This window comes from Procambarus clarkii, chromosome 51 (genome assembly GCF_040958095.1).
Source record: "Procambarus clarkii isolate CNS0578487 chromosome 51, FALCON_Pclarkii_2.0, whole genome shotgun sequence".
Lineage (NCBI taxonomy): Eukaryota > Metazoa > Arthropoda > Malacostraca > Decapoda > Cambaridae > Procambarus > Procambarus clarkii.
In genome coordinates, this window is record NC_091200.1 from 1,419,636 (window position 1) to 1,433,863 (window position 14,228).

Genomic DNA, 14,228 nt, shown 5'->3' on the forward strand with positions numbered 1-14,228 from the left:
CAGATGCTCCGTCAGGTAGTTGGTAGTCTCCAGATGCTCCGTCATGTAGTTGGTAGTCTCTAGCTGCTCCGTCAGGTAGTTGGTAGGCTCCATATGATCCGTCAGGTAGTTGGGATTCTCCAGATGTTCGGTCAGGTAGTTGGTAGTCTCCAGATGCTCCGGCAGGTAGTTGGTAATCTTCAGATGGTCCGTAAGGTAGTTGGTAATCTACAGATGCTCCGGCAGGTAGTTCGTAGTCTCTAGATGCACCGTCAGGTAGTTGGTAATCTCCAGATGCTCCGTCAGGTAGTTTGTAGTCTCCAGATTCTCCGTCAGGTATTTGCTAGTCTCCAGATGCTCCGTCAAGTAGTTGATAGTCTCCAGATGCTCCGTCAGGTAGTTGGTAGTCTCCAGATGCTCCGTCAGGTAGTTGGTAGTCTCCAGATGCTCCGTCAAGTAGTTGGTAGTCTCCAGATGCTCCGTCAGGTAGTTGGTAGTCTCCAGATGCTCCGTCATATAGTTGGTAACCTCCAGATGCTCCGTCATATAGTTGGTAGTCTCCTGACGCTCCGTCAGGTATTTGTTAGTCTGCAGATGCTCCGTCAAATAGTTGGTAGTCTCCAGATGCTCCGTCAAGTAGTTGGTAGTCTCCAGATGCTCCGTCAGGTATTTGCTAGTCTCTAGATGCTCCGTCAAGTAGTTGGTAGTCTCCAGATGCTCAGACAGGTAGTTGGTAGTCTCCAGATGCTCCGTCAAGTAGTTGGTTGTCTCCAGATGCTCCGTCAGGAATTTGCTAGTCTCCAGATGCTCCGTCAGGTAGTTGGTAGTCTCCAGATGCTCTGTCAGGTACAAGGTAGTCTGCAGATGCTCCGTCAGGTAGTTGGTAGTCTCCAGATGCTCCGTCATGTAGTTGATAGTCTCCAGCTGCTCCGTCAGGTAGTTGGTAGTCTCCATATGATCCGTCAGGTAGTTGGGATTCTCCAGATGTTCGGTCAGGTAGTTAGTTGTCTCCAGATGCTCCGTCAGGTAGTTCGTAGTCTCCAGATGCACCGGCAGGTAGTTGGTAGTCTTCAGATGGTCCGTAAGGTAGTTGGTAGTCTCCAGATGCTCCGGCAGGTAGTTCCAAGTCTCTAGATGCACCGTCAGGTAGTTGGTAATCTCCAGATGCTCCGTCAGGTAGTTTGTAGTCTCCAGATTCTCCGTCAGGTAGTTGGTAGTCTCCAGATTCTCCGTCAGGTAGTTGGTAGTCTCCAGATGCTCCGTCATATAGTTGGTAACCTCCAGATGCTCCGTCATATAGTTGGTAGTCTCCTGACGCTCCGTCAGGTATTTGTTAGTCTCCAGATGCTCCGTCAAATAGTTGGTAGTCTCCAGATGCTCCGTCAGGTAGTTGGAAGTCTCCAGATGCTCCGTCAGGTAGTTGGTAGTCCCCAGATGCTCAGTCAGGTAGTTAGTAGTCTCCAGATGCTCCATCAGGTAGTTGGTTAGTCTCCAGATGTTCCGTCAGGTAGTTGGTAATCTCCAGATGCTCCGTCAGGTAGTTGGTAGTCTCCAGGTGCTCCGTCAGGTAGTTGGTAGTCTCCAAATGCTCCGTCAGGTAGTTGGTACTCTCCAGGTGCTCCGTCAGGTAGTTGGTAGTGTACAGATGCTCCGTAAGGTAGTTGGTAGCCTCCAGATGCTCCGTCAGGTAGTTAGTTGTCTCCAGATGCTCCGTCAGGTAGTTGGTAGTCGCTAGATGCTCCGTCATATAGTTGATATCGTCCAGATGCTCCGTCACATAGTTGGTAGTCTCCAAATGCTCCGTCATGTAGTTAGTAGTATCCTGATGCTTCGTCAGGTAATTGGAAGTCTCTAGATGCTCCGTCAGGTAGTTGGTAGCCTCCAGATGCTCCGTCATATAGTTGGTTGTCTCCAGATGCTCCGTCATGTAGTTGGTAGTCTCCAGATGCTCCGTCATATAGTTGGTAGTCTCCAGATGCTCCGTCATATAGTTGGTAGTCTCCAGATGCTCCGTCATGTATTTGGTAGTCTCCAGATGCTCCGTCATGTAGTTGGTAGTCTCCAGATGCTCCGTCATATAGTTGGTAGTCTCCAGATGCTCCGTCATGTAGTTGGTAGTCTCCAGATGCTCCGTCATGTAGTTGGTAGTCGCCAGATGCTCCGTCATATAGTTGGTAGTCTCCAGATGCTCCGTCATGTAGTTGGTAGTCTCCAGATGCTCCGTTATGTAGTTGGTAGTCTCCAGAGGCTCCGTCATATAGTTGGTAGTCTACAGATGCTCCGTCAAGTAGTTGGTAGTCTCCAGATGCTCTGTCAAGGTGATGGTAGTCTCCAGATGCTCCTTCAGATAGATGGTAGTCTTCAGATGCTCCTTCAGATAGATGGTAGTCTTCAGATGCTCCGTCAGGTAGTTCGTAGTCTCCAGATGCTCCGGCAGGTAGTTGGTAGTCTGCAGATGCTCCGTCAGGTAGTTGGTAGTCTCCAGATGCTCCGTCATGTAGTTGGTAGTCTCCAGCTGCTCCGTCAGGTAGTTGGTAGTCTCCATATGATCCGTCAGGTAGTTGGGATTCTCCAGATGTTCGGTCAGGTAGTTGGTTGTCTCCAGATGCTCCGTCAGGTAGTTCGTAGTCTCCAGATGCTCCGGCAGGTAGTTCGTAGTCTCCAGATGCTCCGGCAGGTAGTTGGTAATCTTCAGATGGTCCGTAAGGTAGTTGGTAATCTACAGATACTCCGGCAGGTAGTTCGTAGTCTCTAGATGCACCGTCAGGTAGTAGGTAATCTCCAGATGCTCCGTCAGGTAGTTTGTAGTCTCCAGATTCTCCGTCAGGTATTTGCTAGTCTCCAGATGCTCCGTCAAGTAGTTGATAGTCTCCAGATGCTCCGTCAGGTAGTTGGTAGTCTCCAGATGCTCCGTCAGGTAGTTGGTAGTCTCCAGATGCTCCGTCATATAGTTGGTAACCTCCAGATGCTCCGTCATATAGTTGGTAGTCTCCAGATGCTCCGTCAGGTAGTTGGTAGTCTCCAGATGCTCCGTCAGGTAGTTGGTAGTCTCCAGATGCTCCGTCAGGTAGTTGGTAGTCTCCAGATGCTCCGTCAGGTAGTTGGTAGTCTCCAGATGCTCCGTCAGGTAGTTGGAAGTCTCCAGATGCTCCAGCAATAAGTTGATGTAGTTGGTAGTCTCCAGATGCTCCGTCAGGAAGTTCGTAATCTCCAGATGCTCCGTCAGGTAGTTGGTAGTCTCCAGATGCTCCGTGAGGTAGTTGGTAGTCTCCAGATGCTACTTCAGATAGTTGGTAGTCTCCAGATGCTCCGTCAGGTAGTTGGTAGTCTCCAGGTGCTCCGTCAGTTAGATGGTATTCTCCAGATGCTCGGTCAGGTAGTTGGTAGTCTCCAGATGCTCGGTCAGGTAGTTGGTAGTTTCCAGATGCTCCATCAGGTAGTTGGTTAGTCTCCAGATGTTCCGTCAGGTAGTTGGTAATCTCCAGATGCTCCGTCAGGTAGTTGGTAGTCTCCAGGTGCTCCGTCAGGTAGTTGGTAGTCTCCAAATGCTCCGTCAGGTAGTTGGTACTCTCCAGGTGCTCCGTCAGGTAGTTGGTAGTGTACAGATGCTCCGTAAGGTAGTTGGTAGCCTCCAGATGCTCCGTCAGGTAGTTAGTTGTCTCCAGATGCTCCGTCAGGTAGTTGGTAGTCGCTAGATGCTCCGTCATATAGTTGATATCGTCCAGATGCTCCGTCACATAGTTGGTTGTCTCCAAATGCTCCGTCATGTAGTTAGTAGTATCCTGATGCTCCGTCAGGTAATTGGAAGTCTCTAGATGCTCCGTCAGGTAGTTGGTAGCCTCCAGATGCTCCGTCATATAGTTGGTTGTCTCCAGATGCTCCGTCATGTAGTTGGTAGTCTCCAGATGCTCCGTCATGTAGTTGGTAGTCTCCAGATGCTCCGTCATATAGTTGGTAGTCTCCAGATGCTCCGTCATGTATTTGGTAGTCTCCAGATGCTCCGTCATGTAGTTGGTAGTCTCCAGATGCTCCGTCATGTAGTTGGTAGTCGCCAGATGCTCCGTCATATAGTTGGTAGTCTCCAGATGCTCCGTCATGTAGTTGGTAGTCTCCAGATGCTCCGTTATGTAGTTGGTAGTCTCCAGAGGCTCCGTCATATAGTTGGTAGTCTACAGATGCTCCGTCAAGTAGTTGGTAGTCTCCAGATGCTCTGTCAAGGAGATGGTAGTCTCCAGATGCTCCTTCAGATAGATGGTAGTCTTCAGATGCTCCTTCAGATAGATTGTAGTCTTCAGATGCTCCGTCAGGTAGTTCGTAGTCTCCAGATGCTCCGGCAGGTAGTTGGTAGTCTGCAGATGCTCCGTCAGGTAGTTGGTAGTCTCCAGATGCTCCGTCATGTAGTTGGTAGTCTCTAGCTGCTCCGTCAGGTAGTTGGTAGGCTCCATATGATCCGTCAGGTAGTTGGGATTCTCCAGATGTTCGGTCAGGTAGTTGGTAGTCTCCAGATGCTCCGGCAGGTAGTTGGTAATCTTCAGATGGTCCGTAAGGTAGTTGGTAATCTACAGATGCTCCGGCAGGTAGTTCGTAGTCTCTAGATGCACCGTCAGGTAGTTGGTAATCTCCAGATGCTCCGTCAGGTAGTTTGTAGTCTCCAGATTCTCCGTCAGGTATTTGCTAGTCTCCAGATGCTCCGTCAAGTAGTTGATAGTCTCCAGATGCTCCGTCAGGTAGTTGGTAGTCTCCAGATGCTCCGTCAGGTAGTTGGTAGTCTCCAGATGCTCCGTCAAGTAGTTGGTAGTCTCCAGATGCTCCGTCAGGTAGTTGGTAGTCTCCAGATGCTCCGTCATATAGTTGGTAACCTCCAGATGCTCCGTCATATAGTTGGTAGTCTCCTGACGCTCCGTCAGGTATTTGTTAGTCTGCAGATGCTCCGTCAAATAGTTGGTAGTCTCCAGATGCTCCGTCAGGTAGTTGGTAGTCTCCAGATGCTCCGTCAGGTAGTTGGTAGTCTCCAGATGCTCCGTCAGGTAGTTGGAAGTCTCCAGATGCTCCAGCAATAAGTTGATGTAGTTGGTAGTCTCCAGATGCTCCGTCAGGAAGTTCGTAATCTCCAGATGCTCCGTCAGGTAGTTGGTAGTCTCCAGATGCTCCGTGAGGTAGTTGGTAGTCTCCAGATGCTACTTCAGATAGTTGGCAGTCTCCAGATGCTCCGTCAGGTAGTTGGTAGTCTCCAGGTTCTTCGTCAGGTAGATGGTATTCTCCAGATGCTCGGTCAGGTAGTTGGTAGTCTCCAGATGCTCGGTCAGGTAGTTGGTAGTTTCCAGATGCTCCATCAGGTAGTTGGTTAGTCTCCAGATGTTCCGTCAGGTAGTTGGTAATCTCCAGATGCTCCGTCAGGTAGTTGGTAGTCTCCAGGTGCTCCGTCAGGTAGTTGGTAGTCTCCAAATGCTCCGTCAGGTAGTTGGTAGTCTCCAAATGCTCCGTCAGGTAGTTGGTACTCTCCAGAAGCTCCGTCAGGTAGTTGGTAGTGTACAGATGCTCCGTAAGGTAGTTGGTAGCCTCCAGATGCTCCGTCAGGTAGTTAGTTGTCTCCAGATGCTCCGTCAGGTAGTTGGTAGTCGCTAGATGCTCCGTCATATAGTTGATATCGTCCAGATGCTCCGTCACATAGTTGGTAGTCTCCAAATGCTCCGTCATGTAGTTAGTAGTATCCTGATGCTCCGTCAGGTAATTGGAAGTCTCTAGATGCTCCGTCAGGTAGTTGGTAGCCTCCAGATGCTCCGTCATATAGTTGGTAGTCTCCAGATGCTCCGTCATGTAGTTGGTAGTCTCCAGATGCTCCGTCATGTAGTTGGTAGTCTCCAGATGCTCCGTCATATAGTTGGTAGTCTCCAGATGCTCCGTCATGTATTTGGTAGTCTACAGATGCTCCGTCATGTAGTTGGTAGTCTCCAAATGCTCCGTCATATAGTTGGTAGTCTCCAGATGCTCCGTCATGTAGTTGGTAGTCTCCAGATGCTCCGTCATGTAGTTGGTAGTCGCCAGATGCTCCGTCATATAGTTGGTAGTCTCCAGATGCTCCCTCATGTAGTTGGTAGTCTCCAGATGCTCCGTTATGTAGTTGGTAGTCTCCAGAGGCTCCGTCATATAGTTGGTAGTCTACAGATGCTCCGTCAAGTAGTTGGTAGTCTCCAGATGCTCTGTCAAGGAGATGGTAGTCTCCAGATGCTCCTTCAGATAGATGGTAGTCTTCAGATGCTCCTTCAGATAGATGGTAGTCTTCAGATGCTACGTCAGGTAGTTCGTAGTCTCCAGATGCTCCGGCAGGTAGTCGGTAGTCTGCAGATGCTCCGTCAGGTAGTTGGTAGTCTCCAGATGCTCCGTCATGTAGTTGGTAGTCTCCATATGATCCGTCAGGTAGTTGGGATTCTCCAGATGTTCGGTCAGGTAGTTGGTTGTCTCCAGATGCTCCGTCAGGTAGTTCGTAGTCTCCAGATACTCCGGCAGGTAGTTGGTAATCTTCAGATGGTCCGTAAGGTAGTTGGTAATCTACAGATGCTCCGGCAGGTAGTTCGTAGTCTCTAGATGCACCGTCAGGTAGTTGGTAATCTCCAGATGCTCCGTCAGGTAGTTTGTAGTCTCCAGATTCTCCGTCAGGTATTTGATAGTCTCCAGATGCTCCGTCAAGTAGTTGATAGTCTCCAGATGCTCCGTCAGGTAGTTGGTAGTCTCCAGATGCTCCGTCATATAGTTGGTAGTCTCCAGATGCTCCGTCATATAGTTGGTAGTCTCCAGATGCTCCGTCATATAGTTGGTAACCTCCTGATGCTCCGTCATATAGTTGGTAGTCTCCTGACGCTCCGTCAGGTATTTGTTAGTCTGCAGATGCTCCGTCAAATAGTTGGTAGTCTCCAGATGCTCCGTCAGGTAGTTGGTAGTCTCCAGATGCTCCGTCAGGTAGTTGGTAGTCTCCAGATGCTCCGTCAAGTAGTTGGTAGTCTCCAGATGCTCCGTCAGGTAGTTGGTAGTCTCCAGATGCTCCGTCATATAGTTGGTAGTCTCCAGATGCTCCGTCATATAGTTGGTAGTCTCCAGATGCTCCGTCATATAGTTGGTAACCTCCTGATGCTCCGTCATATAGTTGGTAGTCTCCTGACGCTCCGTCAGGTATTTGTTAGTCTGCAGATGCTCCGTCAAATAGTTGGTAGTCTCCAGATGCTCCGTCAGGTAGTTGGTAGTCTCCAGATGCTCCGTCAGGTAGTTGGTAGTCTCCAGATGCTCCGTCAGGTAGTTGGTAGTCTCCAGATGCTCCGTCATGTAGTTGGTAGTCTCCAGATGCTCCGTCATATAGTTGGTAGTCTCCAGATGCTCCGTCATGTAGTTGGTAGTCTCCAGATGCTCCGTTATGTAGTTGGTAGTCTCCCGAGGCTCCGTCATATAGTTGGTAGTCTACAGATGCTCCGTCAAGTAGTTGGTAGTCTCCAGATGCTCTGTCAAGGAGATGGTAGTCTCCAGATGCTCCTTCAGATAGATGGTAGTCTTCAGATGCTCCTTCAGATAGATGGTAGTCTCCAGATGCTCCGGCAGGTAGTTGGTAGTCTGCAGATGCTCCGTCAGGTAGTTGGTAGTCTCCAGATGCTCCGTCATGTAGTTGGTAGTCTCCAGCTGCTCCGTCAGGTAGTTGGTAGTCTCCATATGATCCGTCAGGTAGTTGGGATTCTCCAGATGTTCGGTCAGGTAGTTGGTTGTCTCCAGATGCTCCGTCAGGTAGTTCGTAGTCTCCAGATGCTCCGGCAGGTAGTTGGTAAACTTCAGATGGTCCGTAAGGTAGTTGGTAATCTACAGATGCTCCGGCAGGTAGTTCGTAGTCTCTAGATGCACCGTCAGGTAGTTGGTAATCTCCAGATGCTCCGTCAGGTAGTTTGTAGTCTCCAGATTCTCCGTCAGGTATTTGCTAGTCTCCAGATGCTCCGTCAAGTAGTTGATAGTCTCCAGATGCTCCGTCAGGTAGTTGGTAGTCTCCAGATGCTCCGTCAGGTAGTTGGTAGTCTCCAGATGCTCCGTCAAGTAGTTGGTAGTCTCCAGATGCTCCGTCAGGTAGTTGGTAGTCTCCAGATGCTCCGTCATATAGTTGGTAACCTCCAGATGCTCCGTCATATAGTTGGTAGTCTCCTGACGCTCCGTCAGGTATTTGTTAGTCTGCAGATGCTCCGTCAAATAGTTGGTAGTCTCCAGATGCTCCGTCAGGTAGTTGGTAGTCTCCAGATGCTCCGTCAGGTAGTTGGTAGTCTCCAGATGCTCCGTCAAGTAGTTGGTAGTCTCCAGATGCTCCGTCAGGTAGTTGGTAGTCTCCAGATGCTCCGTCATATAGTTGGTAGTCTCCAGATGCTCCGTCATATAGTTGGTAGTCTCCAGATGCTCCGTCATATAGTTGGTAACCTCCTGATGCTCCGTCATATAGTTGGTAGTCTCCTGACGCTCCGTCAGGTATTTGTTAGTCTGCAGATGCTCCGTCAAATAGTTGGTAGTCTCCAGATGCTCCGTCAGGTAGTTGGTAGTCTCCAGATGCTCCGTCAGGTAGTTGGTAGTCTCCAGATGCTCCGTCAGGTAGTTGGTAGTCTCCAGATGCTCCGTCATGTAGTTGGTAGTCTCCAGATGCTCCGTCATATAGTTGGTAGTCTCCAGATGCTCCGTCATGTAGTTGGTAGTCTCCAGATGCTCCGTTATGTAGTTGGTAGTCTCCAGAGGCTCCGTCATATAGTTGGTAGTCTACAGATGCTCCGTCAAGTAGTTGGTAGTCTCCAGATGCTCTGTCAAGGAGATGGTAGTCTCCAGATGCTCCTTCAGATAGATGGTAGTCTTCAGATGCTCCTTCAGATAGATGGAAGTCTTCAGATGCTCCGTCAGGTAGTTCGTAGTCTCCAGATGCTCCGGCAGGTAGTTGGTAGTCTGCAGATGCTCCGTCAGGTAGTTGGTAGTCTCCAGATGCTCCGTCATGTAGTTGGTAGTCTCCAGCTGCTCCGTCAGGTAGTTGGTAGTCTCCATATGATCCGTCAGGTAGTTGGTAGTCTCCAGATGCTCCGTCAAGTAGTTGGTAGTCTCCAGATGCTCCGTCAGGTAGTTGGTAGTCTCCAGATGCTCCGTCATATAGTTGGTAACCTCCAGATGCTCCGTCATATAGTTGGTAGTCTCCTGACGCTCCGTCAGGTATTTGTTAGTCTGCAGATGCTCCGTCAAATAGTTGGTAGTCTCCAGATGTTCCGTCAGGTAGTTGGTAGTCTCCAGATGCTCCGTCAGGTAGTTGGTAGTCTCCAGATGCTCCGTCAAGTAGTTGGTAGTCTCCAGATGCTCCGTCAGGTTGTTGGTAGTCTCCAGATGCTCCGTCATATAGTTGGTAGTCTCCAGATGCTCCGTCATATAGTTGGTAGTCTCCAGATGCTCCGTCATATAGTTGGTAACCTCCTGATGCTCCGTCATAGAGTTGGTAGTCTCCTGACGCTCCGTCAGGTATTTGTTAGTCTGCAGATGCTCCGTCAAATAGTTGGTAGTCTCCAGATGCTCCGTCAGGTAGTTGGTAGTCTCCAGATGCTCCGTCAGGTAGTTGGTAGTCTCCAGATGCTCCGTCAGGTAGTTGGTAGTCTCCAGATGCTCCGTCATGTAGTTGGTAGTCTCCAGATGCTCCGTCATATAGTTGGTAGTCTCCAGATGCTCCGTCATGTAGTTGGTAGTCTCCAGATGCTCCGTTATGTAGTTGGTAGTCTCCAGAGGCTCCGTCATATAGTTGGTAGTCTACAGATGCTCCGTCAAGTAGTTGGTAGTCTCCAGATGCTCTGTCAAGGAGATGGTAGTCTCCAGATGCTCCTTCAGATAGATGGTAGTCTTCAGATGCTCCTTCAGATAGATGGTAGTCTTCAGATGCTCCGTCAGGTAGTTCGTAGTCTCCAGATGCTCCGGCAGGTAGTTGGTAGTCTGCAGATGCTCCGTCAGGTAGTTGGTAGTCTCCAGATGCTCCGTCATGTAGTTGGTAGTCTCCAGATGCTCCGTCATGTAGTTGGTAGTCTCCAGCTGCTCCGTCAGGTAGTTGGTAGTCTCCATATGATCCGTCAGGTAGTTGGGATTCTCCAGATGTTCGGTCAGGTAGTTGGTTGTCTCCAGATGCTCCGTCAGGTAGTTCGTAGTCTCCAGATGCTCCGGCAGGTAGTTGGTAAACTTCAGATGGTCCGTAAGGTAGTTGGTAATCTACAGATGCTCCGGCAGGTAGTTCGTAGTCTCTAGATGCACCGTCAGGTAGTTGGTAATCTCCAGATGCTCCGTCAGGTAGTTTGTAGTCTCCAGATTCTCCGTCAGGTATTTGCTAGTCTCCAGATGCTCCGTCAAGTAGTTGATAGTCTCCAGATGCTCCGTCAGGTAGTTGGTAGTCTCCAGATGCTCCGTCAGGTAGTTGGTAGTCTCCAGATGCTCCGTCAAGTAGTTGGTAGTCTCCAGATGCTCCGTCAGGTAGTTGGTAGTCTCCAGATGCTCCGTCATATAGTTGGTAACCTCCAGATGCTCCGTCATATAGTTGGTAGTCTCCTGACGCTCCGTCAGGTATTTGTTAGTCTGCAGATGCTCCGTCAAATAGTTGGTAGTCTCCAGATGCTCCGTCAGGTAGTTGGTAGTCTCCAGATGCTCCGTCAGGTAGTTGGTAGTCTCCAGATGCTCCGTCAGGTAGTTGGAAGTCTCCAGATGCTCCAGCAATAAGTTGATGTAGTGGGTAGTCTCCAGATGCTCCGTCAGGAAGTTCGTAATCTCCAGATGCTCCGTCAGGTAGTTGGTAGTCTCCAGATGCTCCGTGAGGTAGTTGGTAGTCTCCAGATGCTACTTCAGATAGTTGGTAGTCTCCAGATGCTCCGTCAGGTAGTTGGTAGTCTCCAGGTGCTCCGTCAGGTAGATGGTATTCTCCAGATGCTCGGTCAGGTAGTTGGTAGTCTCCAGATGCTCGGTCAGGTAGTTGGTAGTTTCCAGATGCTCCATCAGGTAGTTGGTTAGTCTCCAGATGTTCCGTCAGGTAGTTGGTAATCTCCAGATGCTCCGTCAGGTAGTTGGTAGTCTCCAGGTGCTCCGTCAGGTAGTTGGTAGTCTCCAAATGCTCCGTCAGGTAGTTGGTACTCTCCAGGTGCTCCGTCAGGTAGTTGGTAGTGTACAGATGCTCCGTAAGGTAGTTGGTAGCCTCCAGATGCTCCGTCAGGTAGTTAGTTGTCTCCAGATGCTCCGTCAGGTAGTTGGAAGTCGCTAGATGCTCCGTCATATAGTTGATATCGTCCAGATGCTCCGTCACATAGTTGGTAGTCTCCAAATGCTCCGTCATGTAGTTAGTAGTATCCTGATGCTCCGTCAGGTAATTGGAAGTCTCTAGATGCTCCGTCAGGTAGTTGGTAGCCTCCAGATGCTCCGTCATATAGTTGGTTGTCTCCAGATGCTCCGTCATGTAGTTGGTAGTCTCCAGATGCTCCGTCATGTAGTTGGTAGTCTCCAGATGCTCCGTCATATAGTTGGTAGTCTCCAGATGCTCCGTCATGTATTTGGTAGTCTCCAGATGCTCCGTCATGTAGTTGGTAGTCTCCAGATGCTCCGTCATATAGTTGGTAGTCTCCAGATGCTCCGTCATGTAGTTGGTAGTCTCCAGATGCTCCGTCATGTAGTTGGTAGTCTCCAGATGCTCCGTCATGTAGTTGGTAGTCGCCAGATGGTCCGTCATATAGTTGGTAGTCTCCAGATGCTCCATCATGTAGTTGGTAGTCTCCAGATGCTCCGTTATGTAGTTGGTAGTCTCCAGAGGCTCCGTCATATAGTTGGTAGTCTACAGATGCTCCGTCAAGTAGTTGGTAGTCTCCAGATGCTCTGTCAAGGAGATGGTAGTCTCCAGATGCTCCTTCAGATAGATGGTAGTCTTCAGATGCTCCTTCAGATAGATGGTAGTCTTCAGATGCTCCGTCAGGTAGTTCGTAGTCTCCAGATGCTCCGGCAGGTAGTTGGTAGTCTGCAGATGCTCCGTCAGGTAGTTGGTAGTCTCCAGATGCTCCGTCATGTAGTTGGTAGTCTCCAGCTGCTCCGTCAGGTAGTTGGTAGTCTCCATATGATCCGTCAGGTAGTTGGGATTCTCCAGATGTTCGGTCAGGTAGTTGGTTGTCTCCAGATGCTCCGTCAGGTAGTTAGTAGTCTCCAGATGCTCCGGCAGGTAGTTGGTAATCTTCAGATGGTCCGTAAGGTAGTTGGTAATCTACAGATGCTCCGGCAGGTAGTTCGTAGTCTCTAGATGCACCGTCAGGTAGTTGGTAATCTCCAGATGCTCCGTCAGGTAGTTTGTAGTCTCCAGATTCTCCGTCAGGTATTTGCTAGTCTCCAGATGCTCCGTCAAGTAGTTGATAGTCTCCAGATGCTCCGTCAGGTAGTTGGTAGTCTCCAGATGCTCCGTCAGGTAGTTGGTAGTCTCCAGATGCTCCGTCAAGTAGTTGGTAGTCTCCAGATGCTCCGTCAGGTAGTTGGTAGTCTCCAGATGCTCCGTCATATAGTTGGTAACCTCCAGATGCTCCGTCATATAGTTGGTAGTCTCCTGACGCTCCGTCAGGTATTTGTTAGTCTGCAGATGCTCCTTCAAATAGTTGGTAGTCTCCAGATGCTCCGTCAGGTAGTTGGTAGTCTCCAGATGCTCCGTCAGCTAGTTGGTAGTCTCCAGATGCTCCGTCAGGTAGTTGGAAGTCTCCAGATGCTCCAGCAATAAGTTGATGTAGTTGGTAGTCTCCAGATGCTCCGTCAGGAAGTTCGTAATCTCCAGATGCTCCGTCAGGTAGTTGGTAGTCTCCAGATGCTCCGTGAGGTAGTTGGTAGTCTCCAGATGCTACTTCAGATAGTTGGTAGTCTCCAGATGCTCCGTCAGGTAGTTGGTAGTCTCCAGGTTCTCCGTCAGGTAGATGGTATTCTCCAGATGCTCGGTCAGGTAGTTGGTAGTCTCCAGATGCTCGGTCAGGTAGTTGGTAGTTTCCAGATGCTCCATCAGGTAGTTGGTTAGTCTCCAGATGTTCCGTCAGGTAGTTGGTAATCTCCAGATGCTCCGTCAGGTAGTTGGTAGTCTCCAGGTGCTCCGTCAGGTAGTCGGTAGTCTCCAAATGCTCCGTCAGGTAGTTGGTACTCTCCAGGTGCTCCGTCAGGTAGTTGGTAGTGTACAGATGCTCCGTAAGGTAGTTGGTAGCCTCCAGATGCTCCGTCAGGTAGTTAGTTGTCTCCAGATGCTCCGTCAGGTAGTTGGTAGTCGCTAGATGCTCCGTCATATAGTTGATATCGTCCAGATGCTCCGTCACATAGTTGGTTGTCTCCAAATGCTCCGTCATGTAGTTAGTAGTATCCTGATGCTCCGTCAGGTAATTGGAAGTCTCTAGATGCTCCGTCAGGTAGTTGGTAGCCTCCAGATGCTCCGTCATATAGTTGGTAGTCTACAGATGCTCCGTCATGTAGTTGGTAGTCTCCAGATGCTCCGTCATGTAGTTGGTAGTCTCCAGATGCTCCGTCATATAGTTGGTAGTCTCCAGATGCTCCGTCATGTATTTGGTAGTCTCCAGATGCTCCGTCATGTAGTTGGTAGTCTCCAGATGCTCCGTCATATAGTTGGTAGTCTCCAGATGCTCTGTCATGTAGTTGGTAGTCTCCAGATGCTCCGTCATGTAGTTGGTAGTCGCCAGATGCTCCGTCATATAGTTGGTAGTCTCCAGATGCTCCCTCATGTAGTTGGTAGTCTCCAGATGCTCCGTTATGTAGTTGGTAGTCTCCAGAGGCTCCGTCATATAGTTGGTAGTCTACAGATGCTCCGTCAAGTAGTTGGTAGTCTCCAGATGCTCTGTCAAGGAGATGGTAGTCTCCAGATGCTCCTTCAGATAGATGGTAGTCTTCAGATGCTCCTTCAGATAGATGGTAGTCTCCAGATGCTCCGGCAGGTAGTTGGTAGTCTGCAGATGCTCCGTCAGGTAGTTGGTAGTCTCCAGATGCTCCGTCATGTAGTTGGTAGTCTCCAGATGCTCCGTCATGTAGTTGGTAGTCTCCAGCTGCTCCGTCAGGTAGTTGGTAGTCTCCATATGATCCGTCAGGTAGTTGGGATTCTCCAGATGTTCGGTCAGGTAGTTGGTTGTCTCCAGATGCTCCGTCAGGTAGTTCGTAGTCTCCAGATGCTCCGGCAGGTAGTTGGTAAACTTCAGATGGTCCGTAAGGTAGTTGGTAAT

At 49.7% G+C, this 14,228-nt stretch overlaps 1 protein-coding gene across 1 annotated transcript; it reads right to left on the reverse strand.

Moving 5' to 3' along the window:
* Nucleotides 1-6,528: 6,528 nt before the first annotated feature.
* Nucleotides 6,529-11,416, reverse strand: LOC138351930 (rhoptry surface protein CERLI2-like). Its single transcript, XM_069304099.1, has 3 exons — nucleotides 11,297-11,416; nucleotides 10,519-10,707; nucleotides 6,529-6,708 (listed from the first exon to the last, which is right to left on the reverse strand). The coding sequence occupies exons 1-3, from the start codon at nucleotides 11,414-11,416 to the stop codon at nucleotides 6,529-6,531; spliced, it is 489 nt and encodes a 162-aa protein (XP_069160200.1).
* Nucleotides 11,417-14,228: the final 2,812 nt, after the last annotated feature.

Bases quoted from the DNA above. Each gene is read 5' to 3' on its own strand.
- LOC138351930 (XM_069304099.1), bottom strand. From the start codon at position 11,416: ATGACGGAGCATCTGGAGGCTACCAACTACCTGACGGAGCATCTAGAG. The intron at 10,708-11,296 runs GTGACGGAGCAT...TTATTGCTGGAG, and splicing joins ATTTGGAGACTACCAACTAT to CATCTGGAGACTTCCAACTA. The intron at 6,709-10,518 runs GTTACCAACTAT...GAGCATCTGGAG, and splicing joins ATATGACGGAGCATCTGGAG to ACTACCAACTACCTGACGGA.